The sequence below is a fragment of the Meleagris gallopavo genome, chromosome 19, assembly GCF_905368555.1.
Source record: "Meleagris gallopavo chromosome 19, MGAL_WU_HG_1.1, whole genome shotgun sequence".
In the NCBI taxonomy this organism is placed as follows: Eukaryota; Metazoa; Chordata; class Aves; order Galliformes; family Phasianidae; genus Meleagris; species Meleagris gallopavo.
Window position 1 is genome coordinate 4,808,839 of NC_139422.1, and position 17,535 is coordinate 4,826,373.

At 48.6% G+C, this 17,535-nt stretch overlaps 1 protein-coding gene across 1 annotated transcript; it reads right to left on the reverse strand.

Moving 5' to 3' along the window:
- Positions 1 to 168: 168 nt before the first annotated feature.
- Positions 169 to 15,991, reverse strand: URM1 (ubiquitin related modifier 1). Its single transcript, XM_085239217.1, has 5 exons — positions 15,852 to 15,991; positions 13,234 to 13,304; positions 2,164 to 2,245; positions 1,084 to 1,132; positions 169 to 392 (listed from the first exon to the last, which is right to left on the reverse strand). Exons 1-5 carry the CDS (start codon positions 15,884 to 15,886, stop codon positions 324 to 326), a joined length of 306 nt encoding a protein of 101 aa, XP_085095343.1. The 5' UTR covers positions 15,887 to 15,991; the 3' UTR covers positions 169 to 323.
- Positions 15,992 to 17,535: the final 1,544 nt, after the last annotated feature.

Below are 17,535 nucleotides of genomic sequence, written 5' to 3' on the forward strand. Positions count from 1 at the left end.
TACATAGATGCACCATCCTATGCAACACCCAGCACACCTCTCCCTTCTGTTACAGAAACACTCTGTTGCATGTGCAGCAGGTGCTCTCTGCTTGTTAAGGTACCTGGAAGTGTGGTCAGGAGAGGTGAAATGACCAAAAGATGGATGCTGTAGCAGTATGCAGCAGGCTGTGTGCTGACGGGGCTTTATTTGGACGTCTGTTAACAAGTGAATGTTAACATGATGCAGGGATCAGGCACAGACAGTTCGAGAGAGGTTTGGGTGGGTTTAGATGTTTGTTTCCCCAAGGGTTCAGATTAATGTCCTCTTCTTTTTCCAGGAGTTCACCCACCATGTAACGTCGAGATGAAAAGCACATTATCCTGGTCCTGGAGTTTATAATCCAGCTCACCCTGCAGGCCAAGAGAAATATGAGAAATGGTTTAAATGTCACTTCCAAATACTAGGTGCAAAGAGAAAATAGCTCATAAAAAGATGGTGTTAAGGGAGAGCTGAGAGGGACAGAGCAATGTTTCTATCTTAAAGAAGGCAAAGGCGAGAGCTAACAGAGAAGGAGCTGACATTCATTATCCCAGGAACACACCACTTTCTGGACCACAGTTTTGACAGAACAGGTGGTTGCCTGAGGCAGGAAAATAGTTAGGGACTGTTTCTTGTCTGAGACAGTGGGCTGAAACTGAGAAGTGTTAACCACCTCCTTTTTGGGGAGGGATCTCCCCAGGGCTGCCTTCACGTGCTGGGAAGTGCCTCACAGTCTGAAGACTGCTGGAGCTGCAAAACCTGCTACCAAGGCAGCCTGGTGTCCTCCAGGCTGTTACCCCACATGTGGGCCAGAGATCAGGGTGCATCTCCGTTCAGACCTGTGCTGACTGATGAGACTCAGCAGCTTAGATTGAAGGTGCAGGCTTCCCAACAGCCACAGTGGTACAACACAGAGGGTAAGATCCCTGTTTGCCCCCATTCCCTCTCAAATACTAGATGCTTTGCTTGGGGCAAGAATTAGAAAAAGCCTCTCTGAGAGCAACCACAGAACAGACAGAGCAGTATTTCCAACAAAGAAAGTCAAATGGAGGGAGTACAGACCATTAGTTCCCAGTCTGCGTCGTTGATGAGCACCAAAATTCCTGGCCTCCTGCAGAACACAGAAATAATTAGGATACAGGGCTGCTAAAAGCTTCACAAATAGTTAAGAAGAGGGATGTTAAAGCACAGATCACACACCGACTGCCTATAAAGCCAAAGAGAAAAAGGAATCCTAGCATAGAGGTAGAAACAGGTACAGTCTGTGTCCTTTCTAGATCAAATAAAGGGGAGACAGGAGCAATCCCAGAGCTCATTTGAATCAAAATGCACCATTCCTGAGGATGCTCCAGGATGACTCCATTTCGGTGAGGTAGAAAAGCCAGGTAATTAAACCCCCGCAAACAGCAGAGCGCAGAGAGCTGGATGCAAAAGCAGGGAAAGCTGTTCTGGTGCCACTACCCCCAGCAGTAAACACCCGAGATCCACTCAGAGCCCCTGATTACAGGCAAAGGGATTCCCCCTCTTTGATCTTCAGTGTCCTGCAATTGTCTCTCCTGTTACCAGGGGACCTGGCACACGCTTCAGCTCACAAAGATCCATGACGAATGTTAAGCACCCCCAGCGCCACCCCGCCGTCAGGGATGGCTCTTGCACGGCTCACTCTGCTCCATTTCTCTGGACTTTTTTTTTTCCTTCCCCTCCACGAGGCTGGCCCCATTTTGACAATAAAAATACATTTCCCAGCAGAAATATTTGTTGGCACTTCTCCGAGTGACTGCTTTGGTCCCAGCAATGTCAGCAGGGAACGGACAGACCTGCTAACATGCCTGGAATTGAGGATTCACGAGCTGTGCTGCTCCAGGTGACAACACAGAAGGATTATAGGTGGTCCTGCTTTACGTTTAAGGCTTAAGGAGTCGGGGTGAGGGCTGCAAAACGAAAGACATGCTCTGCATGAAGCAGTGGGAGGTATAGTTTGGAGCTGTTTCCAAACCAAGGGGATTCCCTCCCAGAATCACGTTAGCATACCCCGTGTTTTCATGGATGTTAACTTCATGAAACCAACAGGAAAAACGTATTCCAAACCGTGGGCATCAACAGGGAGAGAGACACGAGGAGGAGTCACACAGCTGTACTTACACAGATTCCCCTTGCATGAATAATTCGGGCCGTTCTTTCAGCAGATTCTGTTTGATCCACTTTAGCAGGTTTCTGATATCCCCTGGAAGGGAAAAGGACAGCGATTTACAGCTGGCTGACAGCTCCCAGGCAGTGCCACAACAAAGTGAATGTTTATCCACAACAGAGACCGTGGGGAACACGCAGGGCAGAGGGCGAGAGCTGCACACCTCCAACCACAGGAGGAGGTAACAGAACTGCCCCTTACCAGCACATAGCACACAGCCCTGCACCCGGGCAGCACAGGCACTGCAGGTACCAACACCAGCAGCATGTGAGTTCTGGGGCACGAGAACACATCCAGCCCTGTGTTACACGCACACTGACCACGACTGCCACGGTTTGGACACCTGTACTGCTGCCCAGCACTGCACTGCTGTCACACTGTGCTCCCCATGCCATCCCTTGCCCTCCCCACCAGCTCCCTCCCTCTGTGCTCCGTGCTTACGGCTTCCTTATTAAAGCTCAGCCTTTATCTTTCCATTTCAGTAGGTGACAGGGAGGATTTGTCTTCATGTAAAAGGAGGAGGAGACACTGCTGGCGGGTTTTTATAGTATCAATTTTACTTTGTGAGGCAAAAACAATTTCTTTAGTGATAGCATCAGTTAATTTCCTATTGGAGAGGTGAGAAGTGATGGTGGGGGGGCACAATCCGTTACAGGGTATACAGAAGCTGACAAATTGCAACGTGGAGTTCTCCTGTATTCTCCCTGTATTCCACCATTCCCCAAACCACTTCGTCATTCTGAATCCACAACCACTTATTCTCCTGGGGTTCCTTTAACCAGCCCCTGGAAAGCCCCCAAAGAGCTCTGTTTGTTTTAGAGGTGTGAGGAAGCCCCCCGAAGGCACAATGCCCCAGTGAGGGCTGCAGCTGTTGTGGCAGCAGAGTCCCCACATCTCCCTGCCACGTGTCACCCACTTTCAGCAAAAACAAACACTCGTAGCGGCTCGACTCAGTCTGTGACATGCAATGGGATCTGATGGCATTGTGGACACTTTTAGAGCTGGGGTTCTTCCAAATAACGTCAGCCCTGCAGCAGATGGAGATCTTCATTCCCAGGGAAAAGGGCAGAGGGATCCTCCACGACCTGCTCCATCCCCCCACCCCCTGTCCCTGCTCTGTGTGGGGCTGAGGGGAGCAACGGGGATCACTGCTCTGCACAACTGCAGCAGAAAGAGTTGTGTGGGACTGGATTGCCCCATAATGATATGCAAGTAGGAGCACAACATAGACCATTTTCTGCTGCTTTGATATCAACAGACACTGGAGACAGGAGCACACTCAAAGATACGCCGTGCCGGCCAGAATGAGAGCTAACTGTATCTCCTGTGCTCTGAAAAATGCTGCTGCAACACCAAGCCCTCAGGATCCCACACCCAACCCCTCCTGCTTTCCATCACCGAGCTACGAAGGCTGGAGCGGAAGGAAGATGGAGAGGAGCCTTCGGGAGGAGGGGTGGGGGGGCACAAAGGGAACACCGGTCCCTCCATAGCACCGCCCGCGAGCTGATTCATATTTATGCACTTGCAGCAGGTCACACAACAATGAGCTGTGCCATGCACCATTCTCCTTGCATGGAATAAGCAGCCCTTTCCTCTGGGACCTTTCGGGAGAGATCATTTAAACAGAAGCACGCTGCACCAGCTGGATAAAAGGCAGCCACCTCGGAGCAGCCTGGGCGGAGGGGCTGATTTATGGGAGGCCGCACTGGAAGGCTCCCTCACCCCTTCTCCTTCCATAATAAATGTTATTCTCAGCCCCACCTGAGCCTACGTTCATTTACTCCTCCCCAGCAGTCACGTACAGGGATACTGGAGGGAAAAACAGACACCCTGGCCATGCGTGGAGCTTCCCTGCTCCAGGCAGCAATGGAAATTAAGGCCCCTTCTCTACAGCCAACCTTAAGACATAATACTTTCAGCTGCTTTCTCAGCACTGATTTCAGCCCCCCCCCACCTTCATGTCTTTATATTCTGTGCACTGATATTACTTGAACAAATCAATTATAAAGGATGAAAAATGACCACAGCCACACCAGAACCATCTCCCACAAGTCAGATATTGAAAAGGAACAAAATTGCTTCCATTGCAAGTGGGCCAGGGAGGAGCCATCTCGCAGCTCAATGCCTTGAATAGAAGTCTTGATCAGCAGCTCAGGATCCTACATGGTATCACGATGGAAATAATAAGAGGTAAATTACAGTGCAACTGCTTATCTCTTTTATGTGACGTATGCAGCGTTCCTAAGACATTTTCTTTCCATACTGTCCAGCCCTGGCTTCCAGCTCGTTGGGCTGAGGATCTGCTGTGCAAACAGCACGTCTTGCACAAAGGATGTAGAAGGAGTTAAAAAAAGAAATTACCCTGACCTGGGCAAGCACCACATCAGTTGACATTTATACTCCTGCTGGGGCTCCAAGTGCCCCCTCAACAGCACGGAGGCACCAGCTATTCACAGAAGTGCAGCTGCACTGCACGTGGCTGCAGATGCAACCATGGGTTTGGGGCTGAGAGAGGCTCAGGTGAGAGCTGCGACGAGGCAGCATTCTGCTCCTGCCCCACCAGCTCATCACAGCAACGATGGATCCATTTTTATTATTGCTGCATGGTGTCAATGAAATCCTTTCAGTAGCCTACTCAGTTTAATTCGCAGCAAATACCTGCACCAAAACCCCACTCTAGTTACCATGAACTGTCCTTGCCATTGGCAGCATCAGCAGAGCGGGAGGCTAAAATATTCCCAAACTGCAAAGGAGGGACTGAAGCACATGGTAGGAAATCCCTCTCTCATTTGTATACACAGACAGCTCTGCTGCCTGTGCTCGCAGTACATCAAACCTCTCCAAATTCTCGGGAAAAATAATCTAAAGTTAATTAAAAAAAAAAAAAGAAAAACTGACAAACGTTTGAGAAAACTGCTTAGTTCAAGTGCACAGATGGGAGCTCAAACCCACAACACATACATAAAACAAATCACCCAGCGAAACACACAGCTCAGGAAAACCAAGAGTGTGCGTGCAGTGACACAAAGTCATTGGCTCCTCAGGCAGGCAGACAGGATGCAGGGACTGCAGTGAGCCTGCAGGCACAGACCCATCAGCGGCTCGCCACCAGCCCAGCTGCATTACAAACACTGCTGGTCGTGGTGGAGAGAAGCTCACAGCCTGCCCCGTCCTCCTGCTTGTCCTCCGAGGCCCTCTGCGTTATCCCAGCTGTTCACTGACAATGAATCTGCTGAGCTTCCTCTGCAAGAGGAACGTGTCTGGGGCTCCATTTTAGTGCTGCCTGAAATAAGAGCACAGCTTCGTTTGCATCCTCAAAAACAGGGCTGAAATCCATGGATCTCCCTGAGATCTCTAAAACCTCCTTGGCCTGATGGGCTGGTCGGTGAGATCTCAGCAGAGAGGGCACCCACCGTGTGCAGAGAAAACAGGTGCCTGGAATAAGGAACATTGAGCTGGTGTTACGCTATGGGAACCTCACACTGAACCCGTGAATACACAGAAACACAGAAGGATTCTGCACAGCTGGTATTAGTTGACATGATCAGATTCACACACATACAGTGCTCAGACACTTCCACGTCCTCTGCTTTACAACCCACATCCAAACCAGCACGCAGCACCTGAAGGGCACCCGGAGGGTGTGACTGCCCTGTGTCTGGCCCTGCTACAGAGCTGGGAGCTTATTTCAGAGAGAGAGAGAGAGAGGAACCTCTAACGGGTGAACCATGGAAAATTCCCTTCTGGTCTGTAATAAAGAAGATATATGCAGCACTGGTCACTAAGGGGTCAGTGCTGCAGGAACACGGCGCTTTCCTGGGCCGCCTCATGGACACCTCCCCATGGGGTACCATTTCTTTGACCCAGAATAAGATCATTTATCATACTGACCATGGCTGAGCTCCAATCTGCTGAGGTCACTAACTCGGGACCAGCGCCGCTCCACCCACATTCTCCGCCACTGGCCTGTAACCATGACAAAGCCCCTTCCCTGCCGCTCCTCTGCCATTATTCCCCCTGCCCGCATGGAAATGGATGGAAAGACAAGCTGCATCCCCCTTTTCCTGCCCAAGCAGCTTGATTCCCCAACAGCCATCCAGCTCCCCACTCACCCTCCAGGTAAATGCCTTCTTTCCGTGTACTTTTGAATCTTACAGCACTCCAAGAGAGCTGCTACAAAAGCCCACCTGAGGGATCCTCCAGGCTCCCATCTGAAATGCAAATCTCCTCCGAAGCAGATGATGGTGTGCCATAAACTGCAGAAGACCTGAAACAGCTTAGAGAAATGGAGTCACAGCAAAAGGGCTGCTCACTGCGCAGAGCAAGGAGAGCAAAATCCATTTTCTCTGACAAGTGCACATCCTGCCACGTAGTGATTTAAGTGCTATGGAAAAAATCAGGGGGTAACTACAGCCAGACACAAGAGAATCCCAATCATTCCTCTCATCTGTTCTCGTCTGCTACTAAAACCATCAAGCTCTTGCTTCTCTATTTTTTAATTGTGCTGCAATGTCCTTTTCTCATTTCTCAGCTAGGAGAGAACCCCCCAGCAGAGCTCTTCTCCACCCCGACGTGTCCATACAACAGGCAGGGATCACAGGGCTCTTCCACTGCCCTGCTGCTAGCACAGCGACTCAGACCCCACCATCCTCGAGCAGCTCTCAGCACTGTGTTTGTATCACAACTCCCACAAGCTGCAGAAGAGCTGCTTGGGATCTTCTGCTCCCGGCAGGCTGCTGGGAGGAGAACACAAGTTCATGGGATCCCCAGCCCAGCATTCTCCCCATCCATCAGCTCCCAGCACCAGAAAGCAGCTCCGAGCTGATCCTCAGGGTAAACCTAATCCCTCCACATTTCCAAAGTCAGAGTATCTAATCCTGTAACACCCCACGCTATTGTCAGTTCAGTCTCCCAAATAAATGCCAGCACACCAAACTGTCTCTTTTCATTAGGCTCACAGATCACCAGTGCTGGTCCAGAGTCTTGCCTCTCGTGCAGAATTGTCAAAGGAAGGAACCAGGAAAGCCTGAGACTGCTGCACGGGCAGCAAAGAGGAAGATTAGGAATCACAGGCATTAAAACCAGCAGGTTAATAGCTCCTGTGATTTCATCCCTCTAGCAGTGCAGAATTATTGGCCACAAAAGACCACCTCGAGCTTTGCCCACTCTGATTTTGCATCACTTGAGCGATGCAGTCCTGCTACCAAACCCCACAGAGACCGTGCCACAGTTCCAACAGTTCCTGCAGTCAGAAATCTTCCTTCTACACACCAAACACCCACGGCTTCACTCCTATCAATCTATGCTGGATGATACTGCATCACCCTGACGATAATCTGCCCATCCCTGTGATAAAGGAGATACCCCACCTGATCGCTTTTCCATTCATTTATTCTGCTTAACCTTGAATGTTGCTGGCTAATTTTTTTTAAAGCTGCTCAGGAAGACAATTCAGAGGATGCATTACTAACTGCAGGCATAACACTCAGCCGGAACCCATCAAACTGAAATCTCTCCTCCCTCACATTTTCCTGGCTTGTGGGTTTTGTGCTCGTGCAAAGAAGGAAAACCCTCTCAGTACCACCCGAGGCTACGGGAGCTCATGTGAGACCCCAGGAGGAGGTCCTGCAGGAGCTGCAGGGGGATTCCCCACAGCCTGGCAGAGGGAATCCCCAGAGCTGGGCTCTCCTGGCACTGCCAGCTGGAGAGGAAAGCTCCTGGAAGCAGGCTCCTTATCCCCTTCCAGCCTTGCTGGTGCTCACTGGACACTCTGTTGGATGAGTCAGTGTCACAGCTCAGTGACCGCCGTGATTTTATTCCTCTACATACAGAAATCAAGCAGAGTACCAGCTTTTGCTTCTCACTTTCGGGCTCAGAACCGCTCGGCCATTATCAGACTTTCATACAGGGCAAGCACCATTAAACCGATTCCTGCCCACCCAGCCCAGCCACCCCCACAGATACTCCAAGCCCCACAGTCTTACTTGAAAGGGGAAAAGAAAGGGCCAGTGAGATGATCAGGGTGGAAGAGAGGGGGGGTAAGATTTACAAGTGAATGGAGGTAAGAATGGAGCAGTTTGTGGGATAAAGGGGCTGCAGAGGGAGCTTTACAGATGTGCAGAGGGACGGCGGCTCATTGTTTAATTAAGCAGAAAGTGGCTCTTTTGAAAAGCAATTTTGCACAGGAGCTCTGAGCTCAGCAAACAACTCCAGCGAGTGAGGGCAGGAGGAGAAAGGAACAGCTGGCCCAGAGCCGTGTGAACCGCATGCTAAGCGGTTTAAAGGGCCCGGATCCTCCTCCCAGCCCTGCTCCGCTGCCACCCTCTGAACAGTGCTGTCAGCACCGCAAATCCCACCGAGAGAAAAGAGAGAGCGGAGGGGGGGGACTGGCACAGAAAGGTTATCCTACTAGGTGCCTGCACTGCAATACAGCGGCTGGGAAGGAGGGTGGAAAAGCCAGGCTTTGTTATCACAGGGATTTGGTCACACACAAGAGCTGGTTTCTTGGTGCCTGGGAAGCTCCTTCCACAATGAGCCCTGGGATGAGCTGATCCGGCAGCGCAGCCTCCTGGGAGAGCGCTGGGGCTGCTCCTGCAGGGCTGCCGGCATCCCCCTTCCCTGCCCAACAAGGAGCAGCAGGCAGGGATGCTTCATCTCACCGGGCTCCTGGCACTGTGAGTGCTGGAAAGGGCGGCCGGGCTCCGAGCCGAGCCAGTGCAGGCTGAGATCCCAGCCAGTAGCTCACCTCCTCCCTGTCCCAGCAGACAATTACCTGCCTAAGAGATGTCTGCTGAGACCTGCAAGTAGTACAGCGTGGTTAGAAAGGAGCTGGCTGCAGGAGATCTACGGATTTCCATCAACCTGCATTACCAAAACCACTTTTACAGTGAGTTTGGAACAAGTCTTAAAACACCGGGAATGAAAACCAGAGCAATAAATGCATTCCAGAGTTTTGCTAACTTTACAGAGTACCCTGTAACAGTGCTGGGCACGACAGGCAACTGACACCAACCCCCCCTCCTGATTTCACAGCCTTTTGGCATAGCACCCACCAACTCTGAGCACACGCCGTATGTTTAAGCCTGTAACACAGGTCTGATCTCTCGGGATCCCTGGGCTCTTTCTGAGCAGATGAATGCTTCCAGCAGCCCTCCATGCTGTGCAGAACAAGGCCCCTGGAAAGCAAAGCTCTTGAGGAGCAAATCATGCTGTGGGGATTTTAACATAAGCAGCACTTGGCAGATTATTTTAATTTTCCCTTTAAAAAAAAAATAAAATTGATTAGCAACAAGTTTTCTTTTCCCCTGGGGTTTTGGTAAAGGGAAACCACAAACAATTACCAAAACATGCTGATTAAAAATGCATCCTTCCAGACTTGTACGTGCCAAAACACAGTGAACTCTAGATTAGCTCAGAAAAGCCAAGTGATCACTGCTAAACCAGGTACCACTACTCCAAAAACATGAGTCCTGGCACCGAAACCACAGGAGAATTCAGAACTGGGAGGCTGGGAGCCTGCAGCACAACAGAGACATTACAAACAGCCCCAAACCCCAGCACAGGGCTCAGCAGAAAGCTTTTGTCAGCGCTCTTCGTCATCTGCCACTGCGGATCTAAACCTGAAATCACTACAAGGGTTAAGTGATGCCAGCAACTTCCTACCCTCCCAACAGCATCCACGCAGTTCGCATGGCCACAGACAAACCCAGCACTGTGAGTCCCAGCGAGGTGGAGGAAGGAGCTCCGCCGTCGCTCGCAGAGCAGTCGTACAATGATCTATTTGATTACTGAAGCACTTGGTTAAATTACTGTGGCCTGTTTCAGGAGGGAGCTGCCAAATACATTTTCAGATTTTAATTTAGGGTTTCTCTCTTTTATGCTCCATTGTCTCTAATAGCCTCCTAGATGCTTGAAAATAAAGTTGATTTCCCTGCCAATTTAATACTCTCTCCATGTGACAAATACCGTTATTCCCCCAGCTGCTTTCTCCCCCACACACTGTTTTTATACAGAATAAGCCAACGGGGCACTAATGTCTTTAGGTCCTTTAACAGCATTATCAGTGAGATCATCAAAATAGCCAGCAACTCGGGACAAGATTCTTGTTTAACTTAAGGTCCTCCCTGCAGCAGCTCCAAAAGATTACACAGCCCTGCATTAAGCGTGGCTGATGGAAAGCTGTCCTCCCATCCAGCTAAAACACACCTGTTTCAGTTCCTGCTTAGCAATTTCAACATGCAGGCCAAGGCAGCTCCGCTTTGGAAATAAAGAAGTGCTGTTTTACTGACGTTGTAAGGATACAAAAAGCCCCTTGGATAATAAAAATAGGTCCTGCCACATGGCTAGACCCCTGGTGGCTTGCTCTTGTCCCACTTGCAGCTTTCTTCCTCCTGCCTTTCCTAATCCCTCCAGGAGTCCATCTTCAGGCATCAGAAAAGGACAGAGAAACAAATCATGAAAAGTCAACTGGCTCTGAAACCCACCCATCTTCTACTTAGTGCTTGTCGCCAGGAGAAAGGAAATGACCACATAATTTGTTGAAGTAATTATTATTATTATCATTAATAGAATGCTGCCTGTATCGAGAGCATTTTTCCTCCCCCACATAAATACTGGCAGAAATTTCTTCATGCAGTTTTCTACCTCCCCTCATCTCTGGGATATATATAAAAATGCCTAAACAAATTAAAACATGTCCCAGAGAGAGCTGCTCTGCATAAAAGGAGGGCAAAGACAAAAATAACTCAGAAGGAAAGGAAGAGTGGGATAGAGAGGGCAAAATGGCCAAAAATAAGCCTGGCAGCTAATGAAATCAGTTAAATTGGGGCTTTGAGTGCAGGTCTTCGAGCAGTACTCGTACTACAACTCCTTCCCCAGAGTATTGAGTGGTGAACACAAAAGGAAAGGTAAGCAACAGGACACAGCATAGTGCTGAGCTGTTTCTCTAACCATTATAATTGTGGCTGCACAAGGGCAGCAGGGAACGCACTACATATATCTTTATTTACACAGAGACAGTTGAATTAAACTTTCTGTGAATGAGGAAAACAGATGGTGTTAGGAACAGTGCACAATTGCAAGGATTTACCAAATTTCTTATTCAATTCTGCTAATTTCTCACTTTAACAACGTAATTCCCATCCAGAGTATTATGACAGGTGTCTCCAGTGACCCCTTACTGTCAGGCTTTAAACCCACATCTGCACAGCCCATCCTCACGCTAAGTGTAAATACTGCAACAGCATAGGCTTCACAATTCAGTGTCTGCTCCTGAGCTGCTGCAGTGCACAGCCAGACTCAGAACTGAAACCACCCTGTCATCTAATACACATAAAAACAGACACCATCACATGGGCCCACTGTCCATTCTGCCTCTCTTGTTACAGGGACAGCAGCATCTGAAAAACAAGGCAGAGTGAAAAGCCAGAAGCAATAACATCTTAGATTAATCTGGAATGAATGACTGAATATCGTGAGTTTGAACCCTGAGACTGAGCCAGATCTTAGGGAAAGTTTAATCCCAAAGGATAAATCCAGCTCTTAGCGAAGACTTATAGAAGCCTTCCCAGCAACTTCAAGTGGGAGTGGATTAGGCCACACACAACTATACCGCTGACAGCCATCGAGCTGGAAGAATTGCTCCTCAGTATCAATTTCCCCCTTCCCCTGGCAGGAATAAACACCCCGCATAATAACCCCTTCCTCTTGAGTGTCTGATCACCGTTTGAATACTGCTGACACAGTCGATGTCAGTGGTATCCTAAAATTACAGAACAGTAAAGAAAATGATACTCTAGCCCCCAAGCTTATGAACCAACCAAGGGAGTGTTCTGGCAGCTCTTTACCACCTTCTGTTCAAGAAACTTACGTGATTTAACGGTGCTGGAACTTAATGCTGAGCTCTCTTGTGATACAAGAAATTATCACTACTACTTCAGTAGCAACAGGGGAAAGTTAAGCAACATGACTAAACTCACAGTACCAATCAGCATCAGATCACACTCCTGGATTCACAGTCCCTGTCACTAACCACAAGATAGTACACTATTTCAGTGCCCCATTACATTTGAATTACACATACTTATGTCCAAGTACCTCCACAGATCTGTAATTACAGGAATAGCAAGAAAATTTCAGGCCTGGATGTTCACAGCACATAGATTATGGTATTATCCATTCACGAGATATTAATAGTTAACATTCCCTCATGCTTTGTATCTACTCAGTTCACAATCCCACCCTCAAATGGCACAAAGCATTGCTATCTAGCTGGAAAAATTCAAAACAAACCTGCAGCAAAATTATGTTGTGACTGCAGTAAGCACACCCACAAGGAGAAACGAGGCAGTACAACACTTCTCAGTACTGATACGCCAGATAACAAACCTGAAATGATGACAGTTTATCACTGGGACACTCAACTCTTTAGCTTAACAGCATCTTACTTCTTATTGCAGGGAAGGCAACATCAGTATGCCCAGCATCATGTTCAGGCATTAGCTCTGCCATTTGCATCTGCATCATTGATACAGACTGATTGCATATACTTGAAAGTCAAAAAAGAAGGTAAAATTCATAGGTGTTACACTGCTGTACACACACACACACACACACACACGTGTATCTACAGATAACATGCACACACACATACGCACTTCAGGAACCTCAAAAGAGGCAAAGCAGTTACAGCAGTTTCACGTATCGAGAAAGAAGAATGCAGACATGATAGAAGCATTCAGAAGCTGGTGTATATCCAGGAGGAGGGAGGCAAAAGGCCTGAGAAAAAACTCGCTTCACAATTACTTGGAGGACACAGAAAGTGTTCAGATCACTTTTGTCTGGTATTTGCTTTGAGGACTGCACGGCATCTGCTAAGCTATCCAACCAACAGCAGGGCTGAAAGTGCTTTCAAAATACATCGGTACTTGTAAACCAACAAAACTGCTGTAAAACCAGCTTTGTTTTGCACATGATTTTCATTTGCTGCCATTCTTTCAAGTTATCCAGCAGATTCAGATACTCACAAGGCTCTGGCTGAGAAGGCAAAGTCACCTGATGCTTTTTTACACCATCGAACAAGAGTTCTGCACCACCTCTGAAATAAAAAGAACGAATGACTGAGTTTCTGTTCTACTGTCAAAAGGAAGACAGCACAAGCAGGGAATTTTATGTAAATGCCACAATAAGAAAACAGATCACAGAACCATAAATCACAGAAACTAATTTAGTATAGGATTCTCTTCGCCTTTTTTTCCACTCACAAACCACAAGTCCCATGGGGAAGTCACCATCTCCTATCATCACACACAAAAGCTGCACTCACAGGCCAGGCCCTCGTGGTGCATCAGCACAGTAGAGCAGGATGGCTGCCATCCCACAGAGCTCACAACAGGCTGTTTGGTGCCTAACAATGCCTTTCCCATCAGCTATCAGCACTGCTCCAATACAAACAGTACTACAGATGCCACACGACACCACTCTTCTCTAGCACCTTTCAGCCAGAAGCCTCACAGGGTTTCACAAAATGTGAAAAATAGTAATATTCTCATGGAATAAGTATCTCCCTGGTTTCCATTTGTAAGCAGAGAGAGGAAGTGACTCATACGAGGTTACACAGCAAGTCAGAGGCAGGGCCAAGAATCCTCCAGTTCTAGCAACCCCTTACTGACACAGTCACAGCACAGATCCCTCTCATGAGGGCCTTAACTGGGAGAAACAAGCAGTGATGGTTACATGTGAATGTAAAAAGTACGTCTTCCTCCACTGAACGACCTAACCCCTTTTCTGACACACACAGCTTACCAGCAGGACTAGCCCTACAGAGCAAAGTGAAGATCTCTGCAAACACAGCTTTTTAAGAGATGAAGTGTGAACTAAACACTGACGATAAAGAAATGGGCAAGTACAGGAGCTGCCTTCACACCTAAAAAAAGTGGGATTTAAATTCAGTGCAGATACCTATCTCCTTCTACTCTTGGGGAAAAAAAGAAAAGATTTTGGAACTGCAACATAATGAGCTTCAGCAGGTCCCTCATCTATGTCCATTTTGTGGGGAAAGAAAAAGAACAACTCTGAATGTCCTGAGCTTTACAAATATAAATAGGTTTTGATGCTGGGAGGCAGCAGGCCAAACTCAGTCTTAGAAAATTATAAACCACTGTGTGAGCAAAAACATGAGGAAACTGGGGTGCCACTGTGCAAAATGTGACACAGAAACTGACAGCGTCAGTTCTTGATTCCAGACCGAACAGAATGGCCAGAGCATGAACTGTCTGGAAATCTACATCTCAAAACTCAACTGATACAGGAAAATGGCCAAGCTGTTCTGAAAGAATGTCACAAAATACTAATCTCACTTTGCCTTTTTTTTTCTTATGAGATTACATTCTGGAAACCCTTACTGGTACCTCACATCTTTTGAAAGCTGCCTCAATAAAAGGAAGTATTTAGAACAAATAACCCTCACCTGAATATCAACAGATACAGCCCCACGTTACAAAGTTCCTTTAAATTCAATATCTAAAAATGCCACACTAGGTTTTCTTGGCTCTGCCATAGAGGAGCACAACAGAACCCTTGTTGTGCCCTCAGCAGCATCACTTATATGCAGCAACTCTCCTAAAGAGCACTCTGTTGGTGTTCTTCCACCAGCTCACAAAAAATAGTTATCTGAAATTTGAAGCAGCAATTATTAACATGAGCTGAGACTCATGCAGAAGAACAAGTCACAGTAATTATATGAAAAACATTTTTTTATGTAATGAAAACAAGGTCACGCTTTGTTGCAGCGGAAAAACGTAGATTGCAAGATAAGGTCCTTCTGTAATGCGCTCGCTGTAGAGAACTCAGCTGCAATTTGTACATAGAGAGCTCATTTATGCATTTCCAAGGGAAGCAAAAACGCATCTCACTCTTCTGGGAAAATTAGGAGAGTTACTGCAGCTGGAAGCAGGAAAGACTGAGGAAAGGATTCTTAAGGAGAGAGGCATTTAAAGGGTTATGACATTTCTGTGCTTGTGAGAGGGTGGGAAAAACCCCATAAATAGCAGCCTTGTAGCTTTTGCTAAAAGAAGGCTTTAACAAATAGCAAAGTATTCTCACAAACGCTCACAGAGTACCTCACGAGCACTCCAATCTCCAGGCACACAGCGTTGGCAGCGCAGACCCTGGGAGCAGAGTGCTGTGCAGAACCCCACCGTGCCGCCCTGAGCCGAGGGCTGGGACAGAGCACACAGACAGCACGAAGACACGCACACACACACGTACACAGAGAGAACAGTTGGAAAGCAAGCGGAAAGCCTTTATTAATAATTTCAATAATTAAAAATTATATCATCTAGGGGGAGGAGGAAAGAGCGAGTAGTGAGATGCGCACGCACAGCTCGGCCCTGCGTCTCACACCGCCCGCCGCGGCCTGCTTCCCTGCCGGGTCCGGGCAGCCCCAAGCCCCCGCGGCACCGGGCTGCCACGAGCCTGCGCCTGGGACTCGCTCACGGCTCCCACAAGGCCTCAGGCTCAGCCGCCGCGCCAAGACCGCTCCGCCTCACGGCCGCGGCCCGCTCTTAATGGAGGAGCCCGGCCTGGCCCCGGCCCTGCCCTCCGCCCGGCCCTGGCCCCAGTTCCCGCCGCCGCCCTCGCTCACCCGAACTCCACCTGCAGCGACACGGGCGCCGCCATCTTGGCGGCGGCGGGCGGGAAGGGAAGGGAAGGCGCGCCCAGGCCGCGCCGGAAGTGCCCGAGAGAACTTCCGGCCGCGCCGCGTTACTCTGGCAACGGCTGGGCCGGGCGGAGGCCTGCGCCCATCGGGCTGCGAGAGAGCCTCGTCTGCCGGGAGCTCCAGCATAGGCTTTTTAAAAAACACCCAGAACGAAACCTGAAACACCCGTTCTGCATTAAATTCACGTCTTGCCATTCACCAAGTTGTTATTCGCGTGCTGAGAATGCTTTAGCAATGAGCTGCATCAGCAGCTTCCCAGTAGCAAAGCCAGCCTGGCCTTCACCTCCTGCCTCGTAGATGATTTATGTTCCTGTGGGGATGCAGAAGTGGCCGGGCCGGGTCAGCCTGACAGCCACTCCTGCCATCAGCGTGCAAGACGCTGCTGCGCATCAGCAAGCACACGGCTGCTCGGCGTCCCCTCAGCTTCTTGGATCGCCGCAGCATCGGTCACTGTCTGCACTGCATTAACAGCATGGTGCACATCTGTCACCCGTTTGTTTCTTGCTCCCATCCCCAGAGGGAGAAAGAAGCACGTGCACAGGCAGACACAGCCATGGTGGTGACAGCTGGGCTGTGCTGCGGCACAGGCTCCTTCCTCTGCAGTGTGGAGCACACGAAGCACTGGGTGGAACTGGAGGAAAACTGCAGCCCCTTCACTCTCCCTCCTCCAACCCTCCTCTTAGTGGAGAGTTCGGCTTTAAAATATACATGTGCACGCACACACATTCAGAAAGAAATGTCATATAGATGCATATACATTATGCATTATATGTAACGGGCATAAATTTCCGCAGACAGATTGCTCTACGTTTATGCTAACAGGGGTCAAGGCACGCCTAACCCTGAGAGCAGAAGGTGGTGATGTCTGTAGCGGCCTTTTGTTCTGGGGGATGAGCACTCTGCCGGCTGGGCCCCAGGAAAGATTCTGCAATTCCCAGTACAACGAGTGCTGCTGCCATTGCTGAGGGTTATGCTATGGCAGAGGCACGAAGCTACTGCCTGTGGTCTTCCTCCAGAAATTCCAGTTGCTTTTTGAATATCTCTAAACTAAATCCTGAGGCCTCTGAGTATCTCAGAGATATGGCTCAGGATGTTGAATCAATTGTGTGGGAAACAGGCAGAGGAAAGAGACGGCTTAGACAGAAATCTTATTTGTATACCCTTCAGAAGTGACCGAAGCACTCTGTTTACAAAAGATCTGGTAATCTGAACTCCAGATCAGTGTTTGCAGTTATGATTTTCTACGAGCTATTCTTCCTGCTTCCAGGAATAATTTGTGGGGTCAAATAATAGCAGAACTGGCTGCTTAAAAACCTTGATTCTTGAGCTATAGAAATGCAACAAAATATTACAGATTTAGTGTTAGTGCTTCCTCATAAAGGCAAAAGAAATTAAAAAAAAAAAAAAAAGAGAGAAAGAGAGGAGGAGAGAGTGAATAGTAATCATAAATACCAATTTGGCTCATTCAAGCATTCAAAGCTGGTTACTGTTAACAGTTACCCTGGAAATACAGTCAGTGAGCACATGAGCTATGGGGGACATTTTTATGGACGATGTGTGCTTGGGAAGAGGAGCAATTCCCATCTCTGTGCCGGTGCTGAAATCAGAG

Excerpts from the sequence above, each read along its gene's own strand:
- URM1 (XM_085239217.1), bottom strand. The coding sequence starts at position 15,886 with ATGGCGGCGCCCGTGTCGCTGCAGGTGGAGTTCGG. Across the intron at positions 13,305-15,851 it reads TCGCTGCAGGTGGAGTTCGG|AGGTGGTGCAGAACTCTTGT; the intron begins GTGAGCGAGGGC and ends TTTTTATTTCAG. Across the intron at positions 1,133-2,163 it reads TTCATGCAAGGGGAATCTGT|GAGGCCAGGAATTTTGGTGC; the intron begins GTAAGTACAGCT and ends TGTGTTCTGCAG.